At 31.0% G+C, this 14,186-nt stretch overlaps 1 protein-coding gene across 2 annotated transcripts; it reads left to right on the top strand.

Annotated features, from left to right (window-relative positions):
- The first annotated feature begins 1,104 nt into the window (after positions 1-1,104).
- LOC139893677 (ras-related protein RABC2a-like) lies at positions 1,105-9,627 on the top strand. Of its 2 annotated transcripts, XM_071876851.1 has the most exons (7): positions 1,105-1,130; positions 6,750-6,868; positions 8,149-8,217; positions 8,298-8,363; positions 8,466-8,587; positions 8,675-8,803; positions 9,178-9,627. In XM_071876851.1, the coding sequence occupies exons 1-7, from the start codon at positions 1,105-1,107 to the stop codon at positions 9,286-9,288; spliced, it is 642 nt and encodes a 213-aa protein (XP_071732952.1). In that variant the 3' UTR covers positions 9,289-9,627. The 2 variants fall into 2 exon arrangements, with proteins under 2 accessions (XP_071732952.1, XP_071732951.1); XM_071876850.1 differs by lacking the exon at positions 1,105-1,130 and having other exon boundaries at positions 6,658-6,868.
- The last annotated feature ends 4,559 nt before the right edge of the window (positions 9,628-14,186 follow it).

Raw genomic sequence — 14,186 nt, forward strand, 5'->3', positions numbered from 1 at the left:
TGTGACGACCCAGAAATTTCCGACTAAATTTAAACTTTATCTTTATATTATTCTGACACGATAAGCAATGTTTGTTAAGTTAAATCTCAATGATTTTAAACTATTTTTATACATTCATTTAAACCTCGACCAAATTCCAATGATTCACGAACCATTAAATGAACATATATGAATATGTATGTATATGAGTATATATTATAAATTGAAAATGTCAACAAAGTATTTAAACGTATAATGCTTTACATGAACGTATTTGTTTCAATATAATTATCGACGAAATTAAAAAAAAATATATATATATATTAAATGATTAATTATCAGAAACATTGAATTATGATTACAAGTCTCTGTTGAGAGGTCCACTATGATTTGAGAAAATCTATTCCTTTTAACGATATTCGGAATAATTTGTAAAGCTTTTTATAAATAAAAACAAAAAGTGTCATTTACGAATGTTAGACAAAAGTTAGTGGAGAATTGGTTTCCATAATATTCTATTAATCTATTTTCAAACGTACAAAAACGTTTTCAGTTTAAAAAGAACTTTATTATTAAAACGTATATAACTTTTATAAATATCTAGAATCACTTTTGACAACTCATTACTTAACCAGTGTAATAAATATAACGATATTTATATTTTATTTCAATAAATATATATAACGATTTAAATTAATTATATATATATTTATACGTGTATTATACATAAATAGTTTTTATACTTTTACTATACTTTAACTTTACCTTTACTTTACTTTTACTTTACTTTAACTTTAATAATTCATACTTTAATAATTCACTTTAATAATTCATACTTTAATAATTCATACTTTAATAATTCACTTTAATAATTCAAAAATCTATTATAAATAGAATTCAATAGGTTTCATTATTTCATAGAAACTTGAAAATATATTTCTCTAAACTCTCTCAATCGATTTATATATATATATATATATATATATATATATATATATATATATATATATATATATTTGCTCTGTATTATTTCAAGATATTATTAGTATACATAAAATATTACGACGGAATGCTGTCCGAGTGATTTCAAAATAGTTTTTTGAATGAGTCGAAGCTAAGGAAATTATGGGTTATAGCAATGGAGGTGATGGGTATGGTTCATGGGTATGCTGGTGAGGTCAATCTAGTATTTATCATCCCCGTTGCGTCTACGTACTTTCCTGCAATATTGAATCTCAATATTGATACGTGAGCACTCATAACTTAACTTTTATATATCAATAGTGTATCCCTGACTAGTGCTCGAGTATATAGGATTATGCATGCTTGTACATTCGATATTGTCCTTAGATAGGTTTGTTGAATCCTGAATTAGATACATATGCTACTGAGATAGGGTATATGATATGCATGTCGTTGGAAAGCTAGCGAAAAATTAAGAACTTTTCATTTAGATATCGAATGGTTTCGATGAACGGATTAGAAGTTATAGTCAACTGAATTTTAGTATTATTGTTAAAATGATTATTATTACTATCGTCGTTATTATTTTAATAGAAATATCATTGTTATTATAAAATATCATTATTACTATTATGTTAGTATTATCATTTTATCATAATAACATTTTTAGTAAATATAAATATTTTTATTTTTTTATAGAATAATAATAATTATTATTACAAAATAATACAACTTTTACTTATTATTATTATGATCAATATTATTTTATCAAATAAATAGGAGATACAAAGATATTTTTCACCACGCGTAATATAATTACATTAATAATACTTACCACTATAGTTTTACGATATTAAGTGAACTTTATAAATTTTACTACTTAAGATATATAAAAGTATATTTTATCATATATAAACGTTAATATAAATTTTTATTAATAAATGACTTTTATTATTATAAAATCTAATAAATATATTTAAATATATAAAACGACTATAGTTAAGTTATATAATAAACACGTATAAATTTTAGAAGTCATTTTGGGTCAAGTTGACTTTTGTTGACTTTTGCATATTAGTCTCGAGCATTAGGATTGTGGTACACTATGACTTGACCAAAAATTGTTAGACAAATATTGACCAACATATAAATATATATAATTAATATAGGTTTGTGAATCCGAGGCCAACCTTGCACTTGTTAAATGACGTTATATGTATTTTTACTACGAAATACAGTATGGTGAGTTTCATTTGCTCCCTTTTATATATATTTTTGGGACTGAGAATACATGCGATGTTTTTATAAATGTTTTACGAAATAGGCACAAGTACTAAAACTAATTCTATGTGGGTTTAAACCAGAAATATACCCTTAGCTTGGTAACATTAAACTACTTGTCTATGTACGGTAGGCGCGAATCCTAAAGATAGATCTATTGGGCCTGACAAACCCCATCCTGACTATGGGATGCTTTAGTACTTCGAGGTTATTTTAAACACACCTGATCTGGTGTACTTCAGAGGGTAAAACATGAACGTTAAGGCTTGTTACCGGATGCCTACAACTTATATAATACTTTTATACACTTGCGAGTGTACATATATTTATAAACGGAAATCTTGTGGTATATTAATATATTGAAATGATTGTTATGATAAACCTATGAACTCACCAACCTTTTGGTTGACACTTTAAAGCATGTTTATTCTCAGGTATTAAAGAAATCTTTCGCTGTGCATTAGCTCATTTTAAGGATATTATTTGGAGTCATTCATGCCATATTTTGAAAGACGTTGCATTCGAGTCATTGAATTCATCAAGATTATTATTATGTCAATTATAGTTGGATGTATTATGAAATGGTGTGCATGCCGTTAACTTTCTTTGTAAAGAAAGTTTGTCTTTTAAAAATGAATGCAGTGTTTGTAAAATGTATCATATAGAGGTCAAATACCTCGCGATGTAATCAACTATTGTGAATCGTTTATAATGTATATGAACGGGTCCTTTCACCAACGGTCTGATCAGCCTCCAATTTTTACCACATGTAGACCATGTGTCTGTTACCAACAACCCAAAATTCAAGTCGATCCAACGGTTAACGAAACCGTTATGAATTTTCTCATGCAGCTACGCATGAACATTCAAATTTTGCTCATTCATTCTTTCGCACGGGATAGCGAAGAACAAGAACCCGACCCGTCACCCGGATCTTACAGAAAAACTCTCCGTAACGAAACCATAGAACCGACCCCTGACCCTGTAAACTTTCGCGAAGAAAAAAACCCACCACCATAATACAATTGCCGCAACCAACTTCATCATGACTTTTAGAACTGTTTCCCGAATCCACGATGTGATCAACTCCCCCAGATACATACATACCCCACGAGTTTCCTGCGACCAACTAAGTCACTTGGTCTCGATACATGTTGCAGAATAAATCCTTAAGCCCGTCATTTAGCAACCCCGACGAAAAAAAAAATAATTCATCAACCATATCGAAAATTCGCCATCGTGCTCGATCTCGTAGCCTATAGCTTTGATACCACTTGCCAGGATTTTAGGACCCAACAAGACATGTGATTTAAACCAATCACCAAACCCACGAACGGCAAACGAACTAGCTAAAGCATAAAACGATAAATAAATGCGTAAACGACACAAGGATTTAACTTGGTTATATCCTAACTCCAAACACGGAGAATGGTTACTCCAAGAGCGCAAACCGGAGAAATTTTCACTAATAATTTGTGCACACAATTACAATGAGGCTAGAAGTCTATCTATAGTGAAACATTAAATCTAGTTCTTTGTTGCACAAGTTAAGTCGATCTTCAAGCCAAATACATTCTAAAAAACAATTACCATTTGTTGAACAAGTTTATTTTGCCTTCAAGTAAATAACTTAGAAATTTGCTCCACAAGTTAAACTTAACTTCCAAGTAAAACTTATCTTTCAAGCAATCTTGATTTTCTTTCTTTGTTTAAAGTTTCCATATCTCAATAGAAATAACAACAATAAACGAAGAATTAAACCCAAATGGAAAAGCTGCGTTAGCATGAAATTGTATCATAATTAACATAACATCATCTTTAAGAAAACTCCACCCTTTTTTGAAAAACTTCATAAAAAAATCACCAGGTCTCGAATTCCTGTTTCCATCAATATTACGAATCACTTCCCACACTTCATTCTTTGTGAAGTGTGAACAACCTTTCCAGATTCTTGTGAAGTGTGAACAACCTTTTCAGAGTATGAACAGCCACGTCCTGCAGCTTCCTGATTTTAACAGCAGCCCAGTTCAGCCCATTCTGCACTTGTTCTTGGGCTGAAAATAAATCGCAATAAAGGCCCAATACATACTGTTTAATCTCCGATGGGTTTTCGATCCATGCATCACCGATGCATTATTTTGTTATTAAATCGTCTTTATAATCTATTTTAATTGTATTATATTAATTATACTGTTTTAATTATTTTACTTTAAATTTTGTTTTACGTTTTATTTTGGCATCCAGTGACTTAAAACTCTGGCTTCGTGCTTGAGATTAAGAGCTAGGTCCGCCACTGAATCGGCACCGACTATGTTTCATGATGTTTTGAATAAACATGTATATTCACATGGCATTAAATAAAACTAGTAATCAAAATATTGATTCTTAATTCTTAATGATACAATAAGAAATTTTAAAGTTGTTGCGTCCACAAAAAAAATTCAAAAATTACAATCATATTGATCAATCAAATTCAATTAATATATCTTTCTCATAACTCCATTCATCTCATTGGCCACATCCTTAAAATGTGTAAGATGCTCCACACAAATTGTTCTCGTACACATTTTGTCGGACACTTACATAGGCACTTTCAAACATGACATAAAAAATCAAAAATATAGTTGTACATTGTTTGTCACATTAAAGATTATCGAGGGTTATTTGTCCAAATAAATGTATTGTTATTTATGTTTAATTGATTAATTAATTAATTTTGCCGTCATCTCGTATTTGCCGTTCGGGTAACGGAAACAATAAGAAATAGAAAACGAACAGGTGCATACATCCAAATTGAAATGGCGCCCAAGCAAACGGCTGAGTATCACTGATGTGGGTCCCAAACGGCGCGTTTAAGGACACGTCATCATTGTTCTCAATGAAATGAAGCCACGTGTGTTTTTCATATCTACTACACACCAACCCCTTTCTCAATCGTTTGGAATATTTTAATAACGTGGATTATGAATTTATGACCATGAAGACTTGTTGACTGTAAAAGCCTTAAAATAGTTGAAACGGCTGGAATTGTGATCGGCTACTCCAAGGTTTTATTACATGTAACGTTAGTCCCTCAACAACAAGTTTCTTGCACTTTTTAGTTTTTCCTACATTTTAGCCTCTTTTTTGTGTTGATATGAATATGAATTAACAAAAAAATTAATTCAACAATTTTTGAAAACATTTATACTTTATTTTTTTTTTTCTTTAGTAATTTATGTGTGTGGAACAAATGGAATCTTAGTTTTTTTTTTTTTTTTTTTCAATTAGTTAAAACGCAATGTCATATAATTTAAGAGCAATTAAAATATCAGTCATAATCAGATTGAGATTGAAGTTATACCGAACTAAATGAAAGATAATTCATAACTTATCTTATACAGTAATCATTAAGAAAAATAATATAATCTTACCTTGATGTACATTCATCATGCGTTATATTAGTGAATTAAGTTAAATCTCGATGATATTAGACATTGTAAATTCAGCATAAATATTAGATAGCATTTCATAATTAACTATATTAATATAATTAACTTACTTTTTATTCAAGATTTAACAAGTTAATTATCTTTTAAAACCATTTCTTTCAAATGAAAATTAAACAGCTCAAATTTTCGTATACATCACCATTAATAATAGCATTAAACCAATATTACGTTTCTATGTGACTCATTCTTTTGACAAACTGGAATTTATGGAGTACAGGCTCTAGTTATTGAGTCGACAGCTAGCGTCGATTTATTGGCGACTTGACTGACTCTAAGAGCCTAAATCAAATTTCAGGCAAGATTTAAAACCCATGGAAATTTGATTTTACCATTTTCATGGTGTCTCAATTTTAATTAAATCTTATTTTTTTTAAAAACTTTTTCCTACTTATTTGCCGGATGTCCACTCGGAAGCATTCTCTCTATCCGTCGAACAGAGAAAGGGATGACTTTCTCTACTTTTGAGAGTGTTTTCACTCTGAGTGGAGAAATGACTTGTCTTTATTCACGGACAGGAGAAAGATTGTCTACATCTCACCTCCTTCATACACCACTTATGTGGTATTGAATTTTGTTGTTGTTGTTGTTGTTGTTGTTGTTGTTGTTGTTGTTGTGGAATTTATGGAGTATAACAATTACAAAAGTCTTTCTATTAATTTTTATTTCCTTTTAAACCAAAAAAACAGAATAAAGTTACAAACTTTTATAAATATAACACCTAAACTCCAATAGTTGAAGGGGCAAAAATGAGTCTATCCCAAAAATCAAAAAATGAAATTGAAAAATAAAACATCTTAAACCCGCCAACATGCACCTTCAACAGGATCCTCCATTTGTCTCACCCCAAGTCTGAGAAAAAGACATAGAAAGAGAGAAAAACCAACATAAATTTCAAAATCTACAAATTAATAAATCATTAAATAGAAAAACAAGAATTAATTAAATGGGTTCATCATCTCCATCAGCAACACCATATTTGAATTTGAATGGTGAAAACAAAGGAGGATGGAAAAGATCACAAATAAGTCCAACAAGTTATGATTACTCTTTCAAGATTTTGGTTATTGGAGATTCAGCTGTTGGCAAAAGTAGTCTTCTTCTCAGTTTTGTTTCAGACTCTCAACAACATCTTCAACATGTTTCTCCTACCATTGGTAATTAAATATCTATATTTATCCATTTTAAACATCTTTTGCAATATGGCTTTTTGGATTTTATCCACTACGTATACATGTATTATTTTATTTTATTTATTCGATTTTCTTAAAAATAGAATTTATAATTTTGTATGTTCAAGTATCATCTTTAATTACAATTTTTGCTTCTAATGGGCTTTTATTCATTACCGGCCTAGTGTTTAATTAGTTCTGTTTTAATTTTCAAGTATGTATATATGGTTTTGTTAAAAAAATATTCTGGAAATTTTTCTTTACTTTTCTGATCTTTCTTGTTGATATATATATATAGGGTTCACTAACACATAAATTTAGTTTTTAATTGTGTGAATATATAAAATATTATATCTAAATCTATCTTAGTTATTTGATAACATAGAAATAAATAAATTTGAAGTCTTGTATTTTTGGCAAGGATATTCATGATCTTCTTTATCCTATTTAAAATGCTCTTCAATCAGTTTTTATTTCTCATCACTCTACTTATATTTAATTTTGTTAATAATTGATAATTCAGTGCCTTCTTATATCTTTGCCCCTTTTTTGTGTTTTTGATACCACTATTTGAATATTTTTGTTGTTTTATACGGAGTAGTATTTTTTTGTCCTTCATTTGTATGCATTGTATTGGCTTCTTGTTCACAACCCTATATGTGTTGATTGATTGATAAAGCCTTTTAAGTATTTAATCGTATTGACAACTCAAGTTTCAAAATTTGTGAATTCATGCCTTTGATCTTATATTTCATCTAATATAATTCATTAAAGAATCTACCTTGCAGTTATATATATATAGCTTGTTTTTTTGTTCTAAAATTATTGAGCGGATAAAGTGAATTCAGAGAAAAAATATGCATCAATTGTGTCCTTTTTTGTCATGTGAATGGAGTCAATGAAGGCTCCACCTTTTTATTATTCAATACTATGAATTTTTGCATGTGGAAACATGTTGCCTTGTCTATTTTTTTTGTATATAACATGAGGTACATCAAAATATTGTCCCCTAGCCTAGACAAGAATTTTCACGAATCATTTTGGCATGTTTTGACATAACATAAATTTATAATATTTATACAGTCGATGCTATTTTGATTCGTCTACATGTTCAACAATATGTCTCAATGGATATGGTTTTAATGATTATTTATCTTGCACATAAATTTAAGGCCATTCAAAGTATGTCAACTAACTAAATCTTGAAACTATAATTTTAAGTAGTTGACTACGAAGTGTTTTTGATCGTTTATGCTGATATTCAGGGGTTGATTTCAAGATGAAAATGCTCACAATTGATGGAAAGCGGCTCAAACTGACGATATGGGATACTGGTAATTATCTGTATATCATTATAACATTTCTTGGACTAATTATCGATTACATAAATTATTAAAATGATTTTTTAATGCAGCTGGACAAGAGAGGTTTGGTACACTAACAAGCTCATACTACCGAGGTGCACATGGGATCATTCTCGGTACGTCCTCAACTTTTTTCGCTTATGAATTATGATGTCACTCGAAGGAATCTTTTACAAATTTATGATTTATTTATGCTTGTGATGCTACTTATTTTTCAGTTTATGATGTCACTCGAAGGGAATCTTTTACAAATTTATCGGAAATATGGGCACGAGAAGTTGATCTTTACTCTACAAACCATGATTGTGTCAAGTTCTTAGTTGGTAATAAGGTTGATAGGGTAAGTTGATAAATAAAGTGGTTTTTATCTCTTAATAAGTACAGTAACTTAATAATCAAAATTAACTAACTTTATGTATATAATTAGGACGTTGAAAGGGCTGTAACGGTTGAAGAAGGAATGGCACTCGCAAAGGAGCATGGTTGTTTATTTTACGAATGTAGTGCTAGAACTAGAGCAAATGTACAACAATGCTTTAAAGATCTTACAATAAAGGTGAACTTATAACTTCATGCTTATGAGTTTGTGTGAATATTGGAGTTGACAAAATGAGTGGGTCGGCGCAGTTTTACTTAATTTTTTTTGTTTATCCTTAAATGAACAATCCGCACATTTTTTATCCAAAACGCCGAAGCCTTTCAATGGTTATTTAGTCTGTCGTATAACAGTGCATTTGGGTGACTTTCGAACCATTTGACGCGAGCCTATAAAGTTATCTTTTTTATAATGCTTGTTTAATTCCTAAGAGAGAAACATTACCCAAAATGACTCACTCTAATGAAAATGGGTTGAAAGTGTCACCTCTAGTGCATATATATTTTCTGCGTTAATTTGTTGTATCTTATCGTTAACGTCTTAAAATTGCGCAGATGCTAGAGAAACCTAGTCTATTGGAGCAGGGGTCAGTATTAGTAAAGAGACAAATCCTGAAGGACAAACAACTTTCGCACAAAAAAAGAAGCGACAACTGCTGCTCTTAAACCGAAACAAGTTGTTGACGGTTACTATTCAAATGGTTTGACCTGAGATGATACAGTGGGTCCAACTTGTTCTTGCATTCTCCATGGTTGATGAAGTTATTCCTTTAATCAAAGCTTGAATTAGAAGTGTGAGTTTTTGTATAATGTTTAGTAGATTAAATCACATAGGTATACGTTGTTCTTTATTTGTTGAATCTTTTGGCCCGATTCCGTATTGTTAGAGTTCATCTTGTAGTTTTGAATGGTTTGAAAATTTAGGTGTCCAAACGGTAACCCTGTTATGGGATCGAAGTAAATAGCATGTGTTGAGCATTGTTTTGTAATACAAGTTCTTGAAAGTATATCTGATATGCTTGCTTAAATTTTATACTAAATATGTACACCCCTGTCTGATTTTAACTGAATATGGTATGATGTATTGTGGTATAATTTTGTTGCTTGTGTGCAGTCAAGAAAGGTTGACCTGTTAGGTCAAAGTTTTGTTTCATTTATAAATAAGTTTGAGTCAATTTTCTTTTAATAGGTTGGTGCCAATGATTCTAATGTATTATCATTTCATTAAAAGTTGTGTGTTTTCTCCTATTCAATCAAGAAAATTCCTAAACTAACAACCATTTTGAAATTAGTTAACCTGTTTGACCTCAAAAGTCAAACTTCAATGATCTTGTAGATGTGGATTTTAGATTTTTAGTTACATGACAACAGTGGGTAGGTAAACTTATTTCACCTTCGTTAAACACATTAGCCATTGTGTAAACACTTTCCGCCAACATTTTCACAAGTTTGAAAATTCGTTTGTACCAAATTGATCTCGACGTTAGTATGCATAAGTGAACTAATTTATATATCCGTGCTTGTAAAGATTTTCAATGTTCGCACGACATCCAATGAAGCATTCAACAATAATCCATGTTTGCCTCAAATAGGATCTTAATGCTTCTGCTCATCATGTAAGTCTATTAAGACTTCAAATACGATTGTCATAGACTTTTAGATAAGAGTGATGCGCATTCTGAATTGAATGTAACTAAAGCGGACAATTAAATTGTCTCAAAACTATTGTAGGATTTATAACAAATTTAAGGTCTGCAACTTTTAGATAAGAGTGATGCGCATTCTGAATTGAATGTAACTAAAGCGGACAATTAAATTGTCTCAAAACTATTGTAGGATTTATAACAAATTTAAGGTCTGCAACTCCAAGGTCTGACATTCTTGATCAATAATTACTATTTTTTTTGTATTAATATGTTAATGTTAATTATATTGTACTCCGTAATATGTTTTAGCTAAAGACTTATGGTTTAATAGAACGATAAATAGCAATCTTGATAACATTAAAAATTGCGTGTCGTAGTGTACAGAGGCGGAACTATGTGTAATGTGAGGAGGGCCATGGCCATCCTAAAGATTTGGCTAATAGTGTAATTATTTTATACCATTGGATAATTATTTGTATGTTGAGATAATTATTTTATATTTACCTTATGTTGGCCCTCTCAAACATTTAGACAAATAATCTTAGAACAGTAGCTTTCTAATCTTCATCTAGATTTCTACACTCTATATTATCTTTTAAAAGTTCCACACTTCTAAATGATATCTTATTACTCGCATTTCTAAATAAGAGTATATTATCTTACTAGTAATATCGTTGTGGGTTTTCAATGTGATTATAATTTTTGGGATAGATATATTCACCATAGCCAAAGAGTTTAATTTATTTAGTGAAGTATTATCATCCATACAAATTTAAGGATTTAATAAGATATGCTACGAAGCAATGTATTATAAAATAAATGTAAATCTCCTTTGTCTACGGCCGTCGGCCCTTCTAAAAATTTGTTCAAGTTCCGCCACTGGTAGTGTAGGTTGGAAAATGGACATGTGTTGCACCCATTGTTAAATATCAGACTGTTTTAGCTAAAGCTTTATTTGACCTACTTAAGTGCACCTTTTGATGTTCATGTTTATAATTATTATACCAACCTTTCGTTTTTCTATCACTCTTACTGCCTTGACAAAAATTGTAGATACAACACAGTTTTATATTACTTACGGTACAAATTTACTTTCGTGAAACAAAAAGTGATCAATGAAAGCGTTGTGAACCACTGGTCTTATATCAACTTATCTCGAACGGTCCCTGATATTACAACTCTAAGCTTTTGCCATCAGCTAAATGTGCCAATAATTTGACATGGTAAGATGATCAGCTCAACCATCAACTTTCAGTAGTACGGAGTACTTTTTTTAAATGATAAAAATTCCGTTGCTGTTGATGAATAGTCTAATTAATCAACTGTGTAATGCACAACAGTAATTCATGTAAAAATGAAGCTCCTAACCACAACCCACTTGTTTTGCCACCTTTATATAAGACCAATTACTCTATATTTACATCCAAGTTAGACTATTTCCAATCAAATTTTAAGGATCTTAATGCTCATTACTTCAAGTTAGGCAAATTTCCAACATTATGGGCCCCTCTTTACTTCATCATCTCATATTCTCATTTACAAATATTGCTATATACTACTATTTTTTATTTATTTGTTAAGTTTGAGATGCACATCACCCTCGTGTTTCTTACATGACGTGATGTGATTATAGGTTGTGAAGTGGATGTGTTTGGGTCTTTCGGAGAGTCAGACATGCGGTCATATTGATCAAACTTTTATGGGTCAAAAGTATGAAATCACTTATTGTTAAAAGAATTTATTGATAAGTAGTTAGCGTCCTGTATACGTGACAAAAACTATAGTATTAGGGATGGCAATGAATGGGACATGGATCGCGTGAGGTCGTATCTAGAGGTGTCTTCAAGGTTGCAAAATTCGCTATTCGGGGATTAATCGGTCGGGACTTTGGAAGGATTAATCGGTAATTCGGGGATTAATCGGAGATTAATCGGATTGTACTGTATACAATTAATTATTAAATTTTAAAAATTATGTGTAACTATAGAAAAAAAACCATAAATATAAAGATAATTTTTAACATAATTGTCTAAAATTGTCCTTGTCAGTTTGTCGTGATTCTACAGCACCAATTACATGTTTCTTTAGCTTCTAAAAACAAGTTTCAGTCCATAACCAAACACTCTCTACTGCTCAAAATAAAACTCTTAAAAGACCCTACAAATAGCGTTGCTTCAATAACCTTGATTTCAGATTCGCCAAATAAGATAATTCAGATTTTTAACCAACAAATTTCCAACCTTGTCCTTTGTTTACTAAAAATAAAAAAATATTTATGTTTTTCAGATGTTAGTAAGAGCCTTTTTTTTCTGTTGGTATGATGCTTGAAGAGGTAGAAATGTATAGTTTTGATGGTAAAATTGAAAAGATAATTATGCAAAGAAATGGGAGTGAGTCAAAGCATCTTAAAATACATAAGAACAAAATGGGGCAAGTAGTACAAACTTTAACTCTTTAATAGTAAGTTTTATACAGCTTATGTCACCTTCATTGTTTGATCCCTGATTTCACTAATTTATACACGTATATAACTTTTGTGCTAAAACTACAAACCAGTATTTACCAAAAGGTTAACATTTGGTTCCAAGTGGTATATGCTTTGGGTTGGATCTAAGTCCTAGTGTATCTTTTACTGAAAATTAGAGGAAGGATATTTTCCTTGCCATCATATTTCCTTTCATTTCGTATTAAGGTCGTGAATTTAATCAAATCAGTATTAAGATGTTGAAGAAGGCCAGTCATTAACAAAATACAATAATTATAGTTCCCTGTAACTATGCTACGTGATGGGTTTAAACCCCTAACATTAACAAGATTACAAATTACAATAACTATACCGTAGAGAAACAATGCTTCTAAAATAATTGGACTCCTATTCTATGAGATACCTAAAATACAATAAGGAGTTAAGGACCTACAAAACAATAACACGACGGTTTTGGGCGCCCTCTGCTGTACTTTGGTTGGGTTTGTTTTGGCAACATCAACAACAATCACCCAACTATTTATGATCTGTATTGTGACGACCCGACAAAATCGCCATTAACGGCGCCGTCAACTTAGGTCCCGTTACGTGGTCATAGTCCCTAAATGAGACGTGTTTGACCGAAATTATGTCGCATTCATTTGAAACGTGTATGACTTGCAAAGTTTTAAGTAAACCAAACGGTTCGACAACAAGTATAAGTTTACAAAAGTTAATAAGTATAACTGAAATAACTTGCGACATAATATAAGTTGAAATTCACGAATGCTATCAATAGCGTATGCATGTAAACATTAAGTTTGAATCCAAAGGTGCTATCACTAGCGTATGCATGTATGCTTGACCCCAAGCAAGTAATCAAAGTGTGCGGAAGCATGTATCAAGTAGCCAATCATAAACCTGAGAAACATATAGAAAACTGTCAACGAAAAACGTTGGTGAAATCATAGGTGTATTTGTAAACGTATGTTTTTGAACCACAAGATTTAGTATGAAGTTGATTATCCAAATCGTTTGCATTCCAAAGATGTTGTTTGTGAGCACCCAATTATGAAGGCTTAACTGAATGGTACCTCTGAATCATAGTGTTAGAACCTACACTATACCCGAAAATATATTTCATCCGCTAACGGTAGCGAACCGTCCGAATGAGAGTTCGTCAAACCCGTATGGCCACACAACATAAGTTCTCGCTTACACCCTACAAGTGTAACTAATGATAATTGGATTTGAGGATTTTTTTTCTAACTCGTACGTGAAATGTTTGTTTTTCGTACTTGTGTTCAAAGTATAAAAGTATAAACCGTATATGTTTCTCATCCCATGATTTAAAGAGTAAAGGTTGTTGAAAAGGTGGGACTATGATCTCGCCTTAGTTGCATGCCAAAGTACTTGTAATTAAACGTTGTGCAATGAAAGTTGCTTAGCCTCGA

The sequence above is a fragment of the Rutidosis leptorrhynchoides genome, chromosome 2, assembly GCF_046630445.1.
Source record: "Rutidosis leptorrhynchoides isolate AG116_Rl617_1_P2 chromosome 2, CSIRO_AGI_Rlap_v1, whole genome shotgun sequence".
NCBI classification, from domain to species: Eukaryota; Viridiplantae; Streptophyta; class Magnoliopsida; order Asterales; family Asteraceae; genus Rutidosis; species Rutidosis leptorrhynchoides.

What these genes read in the sequence shown, in the direction of transcription:
- LOC139893677 (XM_071876850.1), top strand. Translation starts at nt 6,658, where the DNA reads ATGGGTTCATCATCTCCATCAGCAACACCATATTTGAATTTGAATGGT. An exon ending in ACTGACGATATGGGATACTG is followed by an intron (nt 8,218 to 8,297) that starts GTAATTATCTGT and finishes TTTTTAATGCAG; the next exon opens with CTGGACAAGAGAGGTTTGGT. An exon ending in TTAAAGATCTTACAATAAAG is followed by an intron (nt 8,804 to 9,177) that starts GTGAACTTATAA and finishes AAAATTGCGCAG; the next exon opens with ATGCTAGAGAAACCTAGTCT.